The 18102-nt window shown below is 39.4% G+C and overlaps 1 protein-coding gene across 1 annotated transcript in view; it reads left to right on the top strand.

Moving 5' to 3' along the window:
- The window catches only part of cpne5b (copine Vb), an 86639-nt gene that overhangs the window by 29506 nt on the left and 39031 nt on the right, over positions 1-18102 (top strand). The window contains exons 5-7 of the mRNA XM_017036922.2: positions 4-107; positions 949-988; positions 3745-3821. Coding sequence (XP_016892411.2) covers positions 4-107; positions 949-988; positions 3745-3821 — 221 coding nt within the window. The remainder of the gene's footprint in view (positions 1-3; positions 108-948; positions 989-3744; positions 3822-18102) is intronic.

Raw genomic sequence — 18102 nt, 5'->3', positions numbered from 1 at the left:
CAGTTTGGCAGAACAGAGGTGATAGACAACACCCTTAACCCCGACTTTGTAAGAAAGTACATCTTGGATTATTTTTTTGAAGAGAAGCAGAACCTTCGTTTTGACTTGTGAGTGAACACCTATTCTTGCATTTCCTTTTCCCTGCTCCCCTGTCCTCACTGTGACTCTGGGGTATATGCTGCTTACGTATGTGACTGGAAATCCAAAATGAGGCCAACAGAAAATAAGTAAATATGTAATTAAATACACAAAAGCATTTCTAAATATGATTTATAATTGACATGACCAAAAAAATTAAACCGAAATGCCCTTGCTCTCCTGGTGCTTATGGAAGAGATCACTGCCCTGCAGGATGATGTGTTACATACAGTGGCCACATTGTGTTATGTGTATATGTGTGCGTAAATGTACAGTGTGATAAATGAAAGGAATCATGTGATTCTGCTATCGTTCAAAATGTATCTAGGCTCTGATTTCAGCACCAAGGACAGCTCTTCAAACGTCAGCTCTTTTCAAAGAAAGAACACGATCATCATCCTTGAACATTTCTGGTGTTTTAATACAAAGTAGAGGTCACCTGACTTGTATGTCAGATAGTTGAACCAAATCAAATGTAGGAGTTCTTCTTTCCAAGTCTTTGGATTGTTATCCATAAGTGGATTTAGTGAGAATTATTTGTCTTATTGTGCTTAAAAATATGGATTTGTTTTTTTTTTTAAATCATCCCAAATAGTTTTTCTTGTTAATGTTTTACATTTTAAGGTTTGACAGAAAATGTTCTGGTTTTGATCCCCGGTAGTCCTCAGTTCTGTTGGTGTTACACAACAGTATCACCAAACCAAAATAATTAATAACATTTCAAAAACCCAGTCAAACTTTAATTACAAGATCATAACTTGGTATTCCTCAGAAAGGAAAACAAAGTCTCTTTTCCCTCTTTCCATTCAGGTATGACATGGACTCCAAAAGTCCAGATCTGTCCAAACACGTGAGTAGATGCAGGTTTAATTACTAAGCCACTGGAAACTATCATTGAAACTGTAATTGTCTTCATTTTGGCTGGTGGCTGCTGCATGGATTTTGCATGATGAAATAAAGCAAACCCTCTTTATTATTAGTCTGTTTATAGCTGTATGGAAATTAAATCTTTAATGTATGGACTATAACTTTTTTTTATGTAACTGATTTCCGTTCTGTATTTGTACATCTAATTTTTTCACTAGCCCTGTGGCTAAGGCTGCAATCGGTAGCAGATGACAGATGAAATTTCCTGTGATTTGTGACAAGTCAAAGAAAATTCAATTCAGAAATTCAAATAACAACATAAGATTATTGATGAGGATTGTTACTTGCAGCCCTAGTTGCCTATCAACGTGTCATGGCATTGATAGGCATGTCACATTAGGTTGCCGTTCAAAAACACAATGCTTCGTCAATTAGTTTCCAGTATAATGATGCATTCAGCTGCATTGTGCATGACCAGTTATTGTTTCATAATGTTTTTCAGGATGGAAACTCTTAAGACCACAAGCATTATTTTCCATCTTAAAATAATCAATCATAGTGATTATTTGAAGTGTTTAGATGATAAGGGTTTGCATTTTTTCATCCCCTTTGTTTTTGTTTTCTCTAAATGCTTTTATTTGTCTTTTTGTTTTTGCATCAGGTGTTGTTCTTCCTTTGTTCTAAGGTTGTTAGGTTTGGGTACAGTGCTGTGTTCTCGGTATATGATGTGCTCTGTTTGTTACTGTTGTTGTCGTTGTTGTTGTTGCTGCTGCCGCCCAACCTTTCTGGAAGCCTGCAGAACTCAACGTAGGTCCCAGAATCTCTCTCACTTCTGACACTGCATGGTCGCTCTCACTTCACACATCCTTCTACCAGAGAGAAGGACGGTGTCACTGATCCCACTGAAACAATAAACAGCCCGGAGTAAGCTATCTGTGCCGCTGATGATCCCTGAGAAATCCACAACAATCAAAATTCCCAAACATTGATGTGCTTTTGAAGATAAAAAGGAATATGTTCTAGAGTCTTTGATGTTGAAATTGGACATATCAGAGCAGAGAGGCTCCGAAGCACACAGTAGCCCAGTGCTGAATTATTTAGTATGTAAAACCTTGCTCGAGCTTGGATTTCCCCCTCATTCTAGCTGTGATTAGTTCAGACAGGGCTGGAATCAAAGATAAGTGGTTTACGTTTGTAAGATTTGTCAGACAAACCAGGTCTATTAAAAAAATTGATCAATACTAAGACATGACCTTCAGTTAAAAGTGTTACAAACAAGTGGCAAAACAAGGTTTTACATCCATGCCCTACGTGGTTTTCAATCTTGTTTCTTTCATTTTGCTTTATTTTTCTCTCCATTTGCTCACTTAGTTCCTTCCTGTATTAAATCAGTGGTTCCCAAAAAGAAGGTTGCAGTCCTAATGTGGGTCATGATTCTATTGGTCCAACCAAGACATAATGTCCTGTAAATGTAGTGTTTTGGGATTAATTAATGAAGTGAGTGATCCCCGGTGGCTGGGCTTTTCATCAGGAAGGGTACACGCTGTCGAATCTCGGCCAAATGATTGCACTAATTAATGCATAAACTGAAAGAAGTTCTATATGTGTATGTTATATTAAAGCCTATGATGTGTAAAAACACAACTATTAATCTACAACTGCAAAGAAGTTAAGAATTTAAAAAAGTAATGATCAGATTATAAAGATATAAATATATATAATAGCTTATATTTAAGTGTAACACTCTGTATGCAAATTGTTCAAAGAACTTTCTGTTGCTGATTCCATTTGTTCTCTATCTTCGTATTAATAATGCACAGTTCTTCAACATTGAATCCATACAGTATGTGGTACATATCGTAGCGTGCTTTGCATCTCTATAGGACCTTCATACAGAGAACCTTTAGAACATTCTTGAATTTCAAAGCACATTTAATCATAAGAACATGTAAAAAAATTTTTTTTTTTAAAGTACAAAAAAAAAACTGTAGCAGAGAAGATTTGCATTTTTTTTTAAAGTACAAAAAAAAACTGTAGCAGAGAAGATTTGACTGCCTTTAATAAGAGGCAATTTTGACTTCACTTCAGCTGCCATTTTGTTTGCTCCTGCACAACCTCGTGCTGTGGCTCAAGAAGAAGGCACAGAATCCATGTCACCTCGGGGCCAACAGCTGGATTGTAACCTGGTGTCTAATAGAACATTAGGTTCTTGAGACTCTTTGGGACTCACTGCTTTAAACCCTGAAAACCTGTTAAACCACTGCTCACCATAAATCCCCTCACAACCATGGCGACGGTTCAACAGAGTGCTTGAAAAGTGTAATGGCTGTTAAGGAGCTCACACTGACTGCCGGGTGGAGGAGGAGAGCAGGAGAGTAAGTGCTCCACACCTGACGGGTTCCGCCGTCTGCTCACATGGTCCTGACTGAGTCTGTGAAGGTTCCCAGTCATCCATGTTGTGGTTTCCTCATGAGTCTGGATGTAAGAAAAAAACTGGACTTTCTGGAATTTTTAGCTGACATTTCATCATCTACCCTCATTGGGAATTTAGAATAAAGTTCTTGCACCAAATCCTACCATTTCTTTCAGTTTTACACTTTGACTAAACTGAAGGAGTGAAAGCAAACCAGTATTAGCTTTCAAACACGATGAATTCCACGTGAATTCAATTAAGAGTTTCTTCACCTTTCTAACTTTTTTTCTCTCTCTTTCTTCCTCTCTGTTACCCCCCTTTCTCAGGACTTTCTGGGTCAGATGTTTTGTACACTCGGAGAAATTGTTGGATCACCAGCAAGTCGACTGGAGAAACCACTGGGGTAAGTAAAAAAATTAGTGCTTATTTTGATTATAATCGACAAAACAGTGGTGAGCAGTGGCTCCAGAAGCAAGAAAATGACTTTGGAGGCTGATGAAATGGTTATTTGTCAGTTCTGCTTATTTTTTAATGAAATGCTGTAGAAGTGTAAAAATGTGTCCGGTTGAGGTTGAAAAAAGAATTCAGCACAAAGAAACTTATTTGGTGCGACAGAAGACTTAGGATTGGAAATGAAAAAGAAGAAGCAGCACGTGTCAAAACAAACAAACAAACAAACAAACACTGATCTGACAGAGGAAAAGAAAAGGCCAAGGATGAGGAAACATTCCCCACAGGTGTTTTCTTTAGCAGTCCTTGAAGACTAGAAAGTGTGCATTAACACTATCGGAATTGATGCGTGTCTCCAGGACCGCGCTCGCTCATTAGCTGGGAATAAAAGCCCAGTGTTAATGGAGCTCTCCTTTTATCAGTCTTTCACCCACCGTCACCGTTATCATCAATCTCCAGGCAGTGAGAGTGAAAACATTTAAATGTTGCATTTGCTTCGATTTATCTGTTGGGTTTTATGTCTGTTGCAGCGGAGAACCATAAGAGGAACACTGGGATTCATGTCCTGCTGTAAACTCACCGTGTTCCATGCTGGAAGAATCACTTTTTATTAGTTTTATTAGTCAATTTCTTTTCCCTCCAGTGAATACATTTCCACACTTCATGTTACCCTGGGTTATTTCAGATAGTTAGTGCTTTATCTGAGAATCTGAGGTAAATCTGACTGCATTACATCACTGACTGCAGTGTATAGTGTGAATACAAATACATACATGGCTTTGTAAATGGAGCTGCCATTCAAATGTAACATGACAGGCGCTGAGTGTAACACAGGAGTCACTGACAGCTGGATGCAGCGTGGAAGCAGACGTGCAGCAGGCAGATATAAACATCTGGCTGCAGCGTTTTTCTCACTCATACCGTGATCCTGAGGAAGGAAATTGTTTTGCAGCCAGGTTCTACTGTGTTTCCATTTTTATTTAAGACAACATTAAGTATTCTCCTTGGAGTGAGGTGTAAACATGTGAGCTAGTTTTGTTTTGTTTTTTTCTTTCAAAGTAATGTTACACAGATTACAATAGCGCTGAGCACCCCTTAAATGATGGGGCTGTACTCCGCATCCAATCTTGTGCCTTAGTTTTATACATTAACTACAAATATATGATGAGAACTGCAGGTTCGAACGTCGGGATCAAACCCACAACCCTTTTGTTATAGACATCAGCACTTCCTACTACACTGCAGCCCCAAGTGCAGACAAAAACATGCCCCAAATTTTTCTGTGAACAATTCAGTTACTGAGGGAATTTACCTCATGATAACGCACACACACACTAACACACACACGTACACATGTACACGGACGCTCTCACACACAAACACCGTGGGCTGTGTTGTCTCTGTAGATTTGTTTGCAGTGTTTTTCCATCATTTCCCAATGAAGAGTGATTCATATTCAATTGCTGTGAAATGTCAAGGCATTTGTCTGAGCTGTTCTGGACCAGTGGAGAATGTATTCATATCATTTGTTTGTTTCAGCTTCTCATTTCATCTCTCGCAGCTCCGAGTTGTCAAAATGTTAATAATTTGTGGCACAAGTTAAAACATCTTTTGCGGTAAAAGATTTTAATATTTCCTAAACTGTTTATGGTAAACCCCTCACCTTGATTGATTATAGATAAACAAAAAAACATTTTGGTTTCCTTCTCTCTCGAGGATACTTGTGACGACTTTAATCTTCCAGGAGTGAATCTATTTAATTATGCAAATGCAGCATTCATTACAGGAAAAGAGGTTAGAACCAGGAAGAAAGAGAGACGTGGAAATCTGTTCAGACATTCAAAATGAGCTCGTCTCAGATAGACCTGCCGCTATTTGTTCTCAAACTATGGTAAGCGTACCACTGAATGGTACTTGGGCTCCCTCTATTGTTATCGGTAGTTCTTTTAATCTGCATTAAAAAAAACAACACAACACTGCACTCTCTGTGTGTGTGTGTGTGTGTGTGGAGATTTTGTTTAAATGCTAAGTACTTGTTTAGTGTGGCTTTGGCTTTTAAGGCTTTTAAACTTAACTGAACTGGTCTGTGCTTTTGTATTTTAATATTGGTCATTCTGTTACCTGGAGGAACATACAGGGGCCACTCATGGTCTATGAGGAGATTTTAAGTGTGTCATATTTATGGATCCCAGTGAATAATAATTGACAGAAAAAACCACAGCTCTTCCTCCAGCGTCCAGAGACATGCAGACCGGGGGTCCTTTGGACCCTCTGTTTAATTGGTTGTTTGTCAGTTGTTGAGTTGGGAACTGAGATGGATTTGTTTGGGACCAGTTTGCACCGATTGATCGATGGGACCCGGGGGATTTTCTTCATCTGCCCTTTACCCTTTGAAAAGCCATTGACAGTTGATGAATCAAGGCAGTAAACAAAGCGCCTGTCACATAAAAGACAAAGATATTACCTGGCTAAATTAGTGGTTGATTGCAAATGCGACCTATCAGTTACTTTCTTTCCAGTTTAAATTGTCATTACAAAAGCAGCTAAAAGGGAGCTTCGACCCTCTTATCTTTGATCTCTTGCGATTCCTGATGATGAAGAGTCCGAGGGTGAGGAAGTGAAAACCAATTAAATCAGCTGTATATGACGGTCATAAGAAGTACTCTGGCAACATGGCACAAATATCTTCTGTGTGAAAAAGCTTTCTAGAACCAGCTTGATTTTAAATCATCAACAAATAGAAGCTACAGCAGTTGGGTCTTTGAAGCTTCTAAGTGATTTGCAGCCAAAGGACAATCAGTGTTTTACACATTTCATCTCCAGGCCATCTGCACAAGTGTGTCCCTGTGTGTTCCTTGAGATAGAAATAGGGCGAGAGAGAGAGAGAGAGAGGGTGAGAGAGAGAGAGTTTCTGTGACAGTGAGAAAAAGTAAATGGAACACTTCCGTCAAACATGCACTTGTTTCATCCCGACATCAAAGGAAGCCGTTCTTTTCATGGCTGCTTCACATTGTACACGCCTCTGTCCCCACGGGCTTCAAATGCATATTTTACCACACAAATTCAAATTCACTTGCCATAAATATTTTCATAGAAACTCATTCAAACAGACGCTGCAGAGACTGCTCTTTTACATTAAGGTGGCGTTTTTAATTTTTACACTAAAACAGAAACGACTGCGAGAGATACAGCGAGTATTTCAGCTTCCTTCCTTCTGTAGAGTTGTGCCGTGTTATCGCACTTACACTTTCATTGTGGGTGATGTGAGATAGTGTTTGTCACTCATGAATATTTGACAGGTAAGCAGGAGGTGTAATTAACCCGTCATCTGCACAACATGGGTCTTAAGCCATGATCAAAGCCATCATCATCCAAAAAATAAGTTATCATTTAACGCTTGGTCAATAATTATATCATACAATATTATATTTATTTTTATCCATGACAGAGAGCAGCTGTGATTGTCTGTATCCAGTTTTATCATGAATTTAAGTTTTACACTTCCTATTTGAAAAAGTGCAATGACCTTTGACCTGGAAACCACGCTTCGACCCACATGTCTTGGTCTTCCCACCATTCAGGCCTGAAGTCCTCCTAAAAACCAATAAAACAATAGAGATAGAGATAGTAATGTTGTAAGAATGCATTATTATTATTATTATTAAAGTTGAGTTTCGAGTCCACCAGCTGAGGTGCTCTGTACCTGGCTCCGTCCACACACACACTGCTGCCCACTGTTCACTTTGGTGATGGGTTAAAGCAGAGGTCACATCTGGTTGTGTGCAGTGGTCAGCTGTGTCACAATGATAAGGAGTTTACTTTCCTTCCTCCCTCCTTCCTTATGATGCCCAGTACTTTATAACTCATCCAAGAAGGAAACTTTTAGTTACTCCTGCTTTAATTAGTCATAGTTCTTCTACTGCTTATTAGACGCTCCTGAGGTGGTCCCCGTTCCACCACGGTACACAGGCGCCCCGTCCTGAAACTGACCCTTATCACCACAGTTCTCCAGAACCCACAGAGAAGCTGTGCTGCAGCAGATGGTGGTTGAAGGACACACCCAGGGGACCGCTGTGGACGAGCTAGAAATAATGCTCTGCTCATTAGTTTCCTGTGACTACGATTCAAACATTTGGGCTAAAACTCAGAGTAACTCAACGTGCAGCGGTGGAGCTGCTCGTTGTTCTTACGTCTGAAATATATTTTCCTAAATGTCAGGTGTGATGATATGCCTCTGTGTGTGTGTGTATGCACAGGCGGGACTCTCAGCTGGGTCTGACACCAAACAAAGCCTGACAACACGACCTCGGCGCGTCCTCCTGCAGTGCCCACGGCTCCTGTGGGGGATTGTCCACCATAGAGAAGTTGTTGTTCAAGGATCATAGCAGTTGTGCTTCGGCCTCAGAGGTGTGAGGAGAACTATATCAGTTCACATATTTCATTGCCATTTCAGGATTTGAATGATATTCTGGTCCATTTGTAAATCTCTCTACACGATGAGAGTTGCTTTCACAAATTCCAAACGCGCTGTTTTAGTCTTAGCAAATATATGTATAAATATGTATGAAAATTAGGATATGTGATTATAATAATATCAAATCGATTGTTTTAATCTTCCATTTGATACTTTTTTTAATCAAGCAGTGTGTTCAGTATTTTGGAGCTGACCATTCTTCAGGTAGACGTACCATATTCTTATGGGAGCATTCCAGAGAACGCCTTAGCCATGAAATATACATCGCTCCTTTTCACACTTGTCTCTCTGTATCATTTGGATGGATGACTTTGTGTTTGTATCTGTGTGTTATCTCCACTGCTCTGGTCTGTCTGATTCTTCACAGTTATCACAGCATTGTTTCTGCTGCTTTTCACTCTGTGCTCCAAGTCTTTTTCTAATGACAGATAAAGAAACTCTTGCATCACACAGGACTGGTTCTCCACAGTCTACCAGCTCATTTGCTACACCTTGTTGGTGCCGGCACCAGTTGTTGATTTTGGCAAACTGTCTTTGTTCTCCGTCAGGGTTTGTTCTCTTTTGAGGTTTATTGCTGTTGTACTGTAGAGATTAAAGAATAAATGCCTAGACCTGATACTACCTCTATTTTGCTGTTAGCCTTTAAATATAAACCTAAATCACCTGTTAAATTGCCTGCTAAAAACAAGCAATAAAAAGGAGAAGTCTGCACTCGTCCTAAGTGACAAACTGTGGGCTGATCTGCAACTTACTGAGCAACTGAGAAGCCCCGCTGGGCGCAGAGGCTGTGTGCCGTGGCCTCCTGCCATGTCTGGTCCAGAGTATTTTGTTTACTTCAGTTCTAGCTCAGTTGTACGCAGGAAAAAAATAACGTGGGGGGAGAAAGGGAAATTAGTATTGTTGAAGTTAATCTTTTTTTAATTCTTAGCTAATTAAATTCGACTGAGCCTGCAGATTGTCAAGTGAAGGACACACAGAGCAGCACTGTTGTCTGAATGAGAGGCCTGAGCTTGAAGGTCATACCATTTTTTTGTATATCATACAGATTTAGTTAATTGCCCACAACATTTTTTTTGTATGCGTGTTCTCGTCGTCATCACACCTGTCACAGACTGTGTGCACCATTTTTTTTCTGCCTTCACTTTTTCATTTTTTGTTTTATTAAAAACACTCATTATTTGTCACAGAGATGCAGTGTAATCTGTTGACACCTTTGGATCCTCCACATCAGTTTCAATCAACAGCTGTAAATCACACGACAACCAAATCATGTCTAAAACACCTGAGAAATATCTGCGTACAAATTTTTCCTTCAACCTACGTGTTCAGAATTTTACTACTGCAGCTTTGGAAATAGAAAAATATTATTTCCCCCCCATGGAAATTGTCTTCCTGTTTCTATTTTTTTAATAAGAGTCCTCACCAATTTTCTGTCTCATATCTCAGAGCTCTTTATTCCTCTGTTTACTTACCTGTCAGGGAACCACTCGTTCCTTTGAGTTGGTATGGTTACCATCTATTTCTAACCTTGACTTTCAGTAAGCCAGGCTTCACTGTATCTCATTATTCTCCCCTGCCATGGTATAGTTTATGTAAATTTACTGGCAACCAGTCCATGCATAAAAAAGTCTTTACCTCATTCAGCTCTTGTGAATTTTTGGCCTCTCTTGTAAGAAAACTGATCCTTTTCTAGTCTTAGTTTAATGATCCTTGGAGTTTTACATTGCTTTCCACCCTTGTCCCTGATTAATTTGTTTTAAAATATGAAGGCAGTGGGTGTCACTTTTAAAAAGCTCTTCCTATTCTCAGGCAAGATGTAAGATAAGAAGTTTGAAGCGAGCAGTTTTTAATCACTTTGCCTCAGCCTTGGCACTAAAATGTACCCTGAGATGTAGTTCATAATTTGGGCCAAAAATAATTGATTTCTGTCACAGAATTACACTGTTGAAGCGGAGCGTTGATTATGTGGTGTCAGACCAGATGATGAACCAGGGCTCGGTTAGTTCCAGTCGGACATAGTTGTGCTTTAACAAGAAAAGGAACATTGAAAATTTAACCAATGCTCATGCACCATTTCTGAGCCAAAGCTGTGAATGTGTCAAGATAAGGTTCTCGGCCCTAGGTTGGCTTCTAAAAAAGCAATGCATACAATCCAGAAAGGGTTCGGAAACCCTTTCTGGATCTGCATTGCTTTTTTTCCCCACCTAGAGCAGGTTGTACTGATGGATGTGTGGATCAGTGGACTGCAGAGGCCGGTGTGTTTCTTTCACTGCTTCCTTTTGTTTCTTTAAGTCGGCGATAAAAACAACTCTCTCTGTTGGCATCTTCCTCTCTCCAACAAAAAGGCATTTATCTTCCAACTCTGTTTCACACACACACATGTTCTGTCACTCGGTGGGGACCAGCAAAGGTATTCGCACAACAATAGTAGTTTCTTTAAGAAAGCTATACCAAGATCACAAACACACACACAGGAGTCATGTTCACACTAACATCTAATGTCTAGTCCTTAAGTCAAAATGCTCTGTAGGTGAGTGTCAGGTTAGGTAGACATGAAGACGAGTGGTCCTGAAGGTCAGGGCGGATGTTGATCTGCTTCACAAAGGAAAACAAATAGGAAAAAACATACAGCACACACACACACACACACACACAGGGTGTATTGAAATAATAAATGTGATCCACAGGCGTCTCTTGAGGCTGAAGGAGTAAGAGTATCTATTTATAACTGCAGTAATGCAGCTGACCAGCCGCCCTAACATGTAGTGTTGTATAGAACTGGATAAGCAGCACTCTTCACTCTTCACTCTTCACTCTTCACTCTTCACTTTGGCTACAAATTGAAATGTAAACGATGACCTTCCCAGGCCTTAAGCCTTCATACATGTTTAGGTCAAATGAGGAGAAGAACCAGGCTGTAAAAACCATTTACTGTCATAAATCATTGATTCTCTCATTTCCAAACCAATCACTAACTTTTATCACAAACCATGTTTTGTGCTGCTTTTTCGGGAAAAAGACAAGATGGCAGCATTAAATATGCAAAATGCATCACATCACAGTTGAAGTCACACTCAGGAAACTAACCTAAACCATAAATGTTATTGTTTTTCAGCATTCATTCAGTGTCAGTTCTTGTGAGTTCTTGTGCTTGTGCAGTGTCGTTACTGTGGCCCAGATTAGGAAGAGCCATGAGCCGGAGTTAATTCTTTGAGAGCTAAGAATCTATTCATAGCTGATTGGCTCCCACGGCTCTGATTCACCGTGTCATTTATCTTCACACGGACAAACACAAACTGAAAAACTAGGATCATAAAGTACTTTATTATGTAGTACTTTCTTGTGCGGGGGTTGTAAACTAATGGATCATAATTACCACTGCTGTGCTTCTGCACTTCCTACCTACTCTCTTCTTCCTCACTTTCTCCTTACTCTCCTAATCCTTGTTGTGTACTTCTGTCTAAGCAGATGGAGTTTCGAAGGTTTGTTTTCCCCAAAATCTGTAGTTGCCTCTCCGTCTTCTGGGAGAATCTATTAAATATTGCCAAGCAGATGTTTGATGGGTTTACAGGGGCTGCATAGAGATCCATGAAACTGGGCTGCAGAGATAGATTTCACGTTAGCGGGTTGTAAATCTCCTGCGCTTCAGGGACTCACAAAATGATCTGCTGCCCGCAGCAGAAGTTATGATGGCGTTGTACAATAGGAGCAATTTTTTAGATATTCAGAGCCACGACAAAAGAATCTTTGTTAAGCAACTTAGTGTTATTTTATAGCCTCTTAGCTCATAATCAATATTGTTACATCACTACAGTGTTCCAGCTCATGACTGGAGCGAAACTGAACAGACCTCACTCTCCAGGTCATCACCTCGTAGGAGGTGTAAATAGTTGGATGAAAAAGTAAGATACATGTAGTGTACGACAAGTAACTACAACGACTTACACAGACATATCAACATAAATAGTGATAAACTGACATTCCGACATCAACCAATACCAATATAGGTGATACCTGGTAATATTTATTCATTTATCTGTGCAATCGGGCCGATAATGTTGGTCGGCCAGTATTAGTAAACATAGACCAGATGATCTGAGATAACATGGAGGGGGAAATGGGTTCAGGAGCCAGGGATGAACTGCGTAGTACTGTAGTACTGTAGTACTGTAGTACTGCACTGTACTACCAGTGTATTTCTGCTAAAATCGGTCAGACTTTTACTGGTGCCAGTCTCCTGCAGCTGAGATTTGCTGTACTGTAATTGTGTTGTTAATTCAGTTCGTTGATGATGTTGAAGCAGGAAAAATCATGCTCAGTCCTTTGTTTAAAAAAAAAAAAACTCAACAACCTTTGTGTGATCTTTGTGTGTGTGTGTCGTGTGGTCAACTGAATAAACAGCTCTCTTTGGTCAAAAACACTTTTTAATGGGAATTCTTGGAACCCATTCAGGCTTCAAACCTTTCAAAATTAGGACAACATGGAGCTTTTGGCTGTTGAATTTTTCATAACTACATTTTTATTCCATTAAAATAATAATAATAAAAAAAACAACCAGTGTGTCTTCACAAAAATGGAAATAAGATGGAAATAGGCACAAAGGGAGAACAAGTTTCCATTGTCTCCTCCAGCCTTTTATACTGCTGTCAGAGAAGGGTTTGATAGTTTGACGCTCTGATGAGAAGTGACGGCTGTGATGCTCAGGGCAGCTCGTGTTTAAAGGGTTAGGTGAAGTGAAACGGAAGTTTTCTGGATGCCAGGCTCCATAAAAACAGGGAAAATAGAAACAGGTTTGCCCTTAAGGCTAAAACAAAGCTGTGGGGCGGATCTTGATTTCTGATCAAAGAATTAGGCCTCACTTCAAACTGAACTACATTCCTCAAACTTTAGATTTTTATTTTATAATTATTTGAATCATAAATTGAAATTAAGAGAAAATAATGACAATGGAATGGAGATCTAATGTACACTAATCTAAAACAGCAGTACATCGTGCCTCTGGATAACAACGCTAATAATATTTAACATAACATTTTCTCAGTGAAATGTTTCTTTCCCTGGGCTTTGATTCATTTGTTTTAATCAACTCCTACTTCTTGTTGACCTCATTTAAACAGGTAAAAGGAACAGCCAGGCACAACAGGCGACAATTTATTTTACACTTTAGTTGAACTCCCTGCACATGTCACTGGTGATTATGACAGCACAGAAATGACAGTTTTCACCAGAAGGTAGATAATCAAGTTAAAGAGTGTCACAATCCCAGAAGCTGAGGATACTTTCAGTTGAACATATTTGGATTTCTTATTTGTTAGATTATCTGCACATAAGTCGATTTATCTTATGAACAAATCTAATAATGTCCTAATCAACTCTGTGTCAGTTAATATTGTGTTTTGACTTGTTTAATATCAATATCTTTTCCACATTTGTGTTGTAATATTTACTGCAATAAATCATGTTCTTAACAATACCCAGGCTTTCTGGGAAAAACATGAATTATCCCAAAATCTTGTTCATATATTTACGTCACATTTTAAATCCCATTCCTCTGGAGCTGAAACGTGATGAGCCAGCTTTGTTAACCCTTTATAAATGAAGTTCCTTCACTGCACTTTGGTGCCATCAGGATGTTTGTTGACTAATTAAAGCACGTCCAGTATTGACACTGTTGTGTGTCATATCTCTGAGCAAAACTCAATTTCCTCTTCCTGCCGACGCATCGATCACATCCTGTGTCTAAGCGCAGCCATCTGTCAGAAAAACAATTTTGTGTCACTGTGGATTCTATTGTGTCTGTCGTTTCACCTGACAGATGAGGATTCCTGCAGTTTACAAAAGCAGGTGTGAGCCTGGGTTTGGTTTGGATGTTTCAGTGGGTTACAAGTTTGAATCTGGTTGGAAATCCGAGTTATGAAAAGGCATCTGCACTCGGCACAGCCGGGTAAACATTTGGAGAAGACTACACTGGCAAATAGCATTGATTTCTCTCCAGTAGGAAAAAAAAAAAAAAAATCAGAGTAGCGTTGATGGCAAACAAAGCATTATGGGGATTTGCTGTCATTCTACTATGTTAACCTGCCTCAGGTGATATTCACTATCTTTCAGGAACAGGTTATATTTTAATGATTGAAATCAGAGAAAAATGTATTTGTTCCGTGCATTGTTTCATTGAACTGACCTTCGTTTAGCTTATCTTCTCAGATTCAGCCATTTTTTAAAATTATCCTCCAACATGTGTGTTTGACAGCCTCTCTCTTCACAGAATGAACAATACTTTAGTTGAAAATACAGTAATGAAAGCCCATGGAATGATCAGACCCATCACTCAAATACCACTGCTCCTAATTACTGCCTCTAAGTGCCTGTTTATAAGCCACGCACCTCTGTCGAAATGCGTGTCATCATTGTTATTAATGCAGTGGACGATTCTCCTCAGCTGTGATTGACGTTCGGTCGCTCTCCTTCTCACAGGTCACAGCAGAAAAGGAAAATTACAGCAGCAGTTTCAGTTCATTTCTGTGCTTCTCTCAGGCACTCCTCACTCCTCCCCCGTTCTGTTTGATTAATGGCACCCTCTCTCTAGTGGCTGTTGTAATAAAGTCAAATGAGGTCTCAAATGGCTGAGGCTCTGTAGAATCAGCAGTGGATAATTGAGAAGGTGGATGTCTCAGGCGGGGCTCTGTATCTTCTCTCTGTCCTGGCGGCAGTGAAAAACAGATTCACTTTTCTCTCAGGCAGAGTTAGTGCACTCACTTATTCTGTTAGAGAAGCTCTGCTTGGATGCACACTGTTGTGCGTCTGGATGGTTGAGCTCACGCTCTCTTTTAAAAAGGTTACCAAGCCGGTGGTGTGGAAGAAACACGGCTGAGCTCCGACTGTGTTCCTGTTTGTCCAGGTTTTCAGAAACACACAGACGTATACTTTAAACCATCCAAACTGGATCTGTTTTAAAAAAGCAACGAGTGGGTTTGAAGCATTTCAACACACAATTAAAATAAGTAGAGCAGAAGTGGTCAGGGTCAGGGATTTAGGGTTTTCATTTCAGTAAGATCAACTTGAATTAAGAACCAAATTTGTTCATGGTTCGTGTGTAATATGTCTGCTTAGTTTACAGTCTATCACCCCAGTATAGACAAACAAACATTGAAAACATTACACAGACTTTATATCAAAAAATGCACAAAACTAATGGAAAAAAAAGTCATATTTGTTGTTGCCGGGCAAACATAACTGTAACTTGTTAATTTTTTTTCTTTGTTTATTTTACTTAATACTTCACCGTCCTAAAATAAATCCATAACGTACAGTGATAAAATATGGATGTTGATTGGTTTATTTTCCCCATAAACTCATTTATTTATTTAATGATGTATCCATGAGGCAGAGCGGCCCAGCTGTTTTACACTCCACTATTATCAGGTGGGGACATGTCAAATACATGCACAGTTTGCACTGCAGTGAATTATCAGACGTGCTCCAGTGTCGCCATCATCACTTGTTAACTTTAAGTCCGACTGAAGGCTCAGAGTTTATGGTGTGTGTCCTGTGATGTGACACCAAGTACACTTCATATTCTCCATAGGCACTCAGCCTATACTGAAACTTTTTATAAAGAAACTTTGGGGGGGGGGCAAGAAGTAAAAAAATCATTGTCACAGCCACAAAATTTCATTGCCAACTTGTGCCGAGCCGTGGTGCTGAAAGGACAGCTCTCCTACAGTGCCTTCATTCATCTTTCAACACGCTGCAAAAAGTCAAGAGCTTCTGAACTTTTACTGAATTATTAATGACAGGCAGAGCTAAAGCCACATCGTAAAATATATATTAAATACAACATACAGACAGTAAAGACCCTGCAAGGCCCAGCAGAAAAAATGAATGAATGGATTTCTGCACATAACATGTTGTATGGACAGAATCCCTGTGCAATCCATGTGATCCTGAAGATACAATTTGCAAAGAGAGAATTTTCTTCTGTTTTTGAAATCACAGATGAGTGGGAACTTCTTAAGTTAAATAAAATAAACTGAACTTTTTCTGCTTTTTAGCCTATTCAGTATGCATTATACTTTTATATGCATTCAAGAATATACATTTATTTACACTTTTTCCCCCTCCTTCTTGTGGCAGTTTCCTACTAATACCTACTCATCTCTGTTCAAGGCTCTGTTTATACCAATTTCCATCGGCCTTTTTCCCACTAATCCTAACATTTAGACATTCTCCAGGTGGTGTAATGCTGTACTCCTGTTTAAATGCAGCATTTGAGAACAACAGTTTGAAGGTGAACCGAAGCCATTCTGTGAACATTGACTCCTGAGGTAGTTGTTGTTTCAATTGAGACATTGCAGGAAATGTGTTCATGAATGTTGCTGTTTATGTTCAGTGACTTCTTAAAGATGTCAGGCCCTAAGGGAACGACTTGTTGGTGTGACAGTCTCGTAGTGTTCTGAATACAATAAATAAAACATGATTAAAAACATACAAGAAATACAAATAAGATACCAGTTTAATCCGTTTCACAACGGCACTCGTGTCTCAATCCACTCGTATCTAAATCGAATTTTCCCATTTAAAAATAATTAAAAACCAATTCATTCCTTTCAGAAATATACTATTAACCCCCCACATCTAAACATCAAAAATATAGATATAAACAAATATATTGAGGGTAAAAATAACCAAGCGAGAGTCAATGAGTGCGACAGCGTGACAGAGTGTCGGATTATCTATGTATATATATATATGATGTTTCTCCTCCTCAAAAACTTAACCTCATTCTCTTATTGCCTGTTCTTGAGCTTGCCCAGACAGTCGGGCTGTTTCAAGCCACTGCATACCACTGTATATACAGTAATTATGTATTTGAAGGACTTTTCTGCTTGTTAGAGGCCGTTATTGACATCTTACCAGAGGAGATCCTGCTGAGAAATTACTTCCCACTTGACTGAGTCACAGTGGGCTGTCTGTGACATTAGGACAGAAACAGGCCACTGAGGCCAAATGCTTTGGCTTCCCTTATAGCTGGGCTCCACTTTCCACAAGTGCAGCACAAGAGCACATTGATTAACTGACCTGTAGGGGGCGACCTGGGAACCAGACAAACTAGAAGCAATTTGCACATTTTAACTTTATTTTCTCGTGGTTCTATTTGCTTTCACTGACCTAACTGCAGTTCATGTGTTTGAGTGTAGCTGCATCCACAGCAAATCTGCAGTGTATGTTCAGAGTTGGTGTCAGTGTTATGAGCCCCGTGCTGCGTGCAGTCCTGCAGCTTCTTAATAATTAGACACGACAGCACATAACAAGCAAAGGAGTGTGAAAAAACATTTCATTAATTTTCGTCTTAATTTCTCTGGTGATTAAAAGCTTTATTATTTGTTAGTGTTGCACGTCACAATCCGGTTCATAATGGAAGCCGCACTAATTGTCTTTGTCATGTTGATATGGTTTTTGTCTGGTAGTTTCATTGATGATAATCTATTGTTAGAGACTGTGTGATAATAGTGTTTCTGGGAGCCACTATCCAAATTGAAATGATGAGAAATGTTTTTGTTTTTTCTAAAACCTCAGGACAAAATGAGACTGTAACAGACTGGCAGTAAAATAAACCTGCTTTATTATATATTATAGGCTCGTAAGTTTTGTTCTGTTATTATTTTGTATTCATTTTTATGTCCGTGGACTGGCTGATGGTTTTCCTCCTTGCTGTTGCTGTGGTGGTTTGATTTTGTCAGTATTTGGCCTTGTTGATTGC

This window comes from Cynoglossus semilaevis, chromosome 11, assembly GCF_000523025.1.
Source record: "Cynoglossus semilaevis isolate Cse_v1.0 chromosome 11, Cse_v1.0, whole genome shotgun sequence".
NCBI classification, from domain to species: domain Eukaryota; kingdom Metazoa; phylum Chordata; class Actinopteri; order Pleuronectiformes; family Cynoglossidae; genus Cynoglossus; species Cynoglossus semilaevis.
This window is presented reverse-complemented; position numbering and strand designations above follow the sequence as displayed.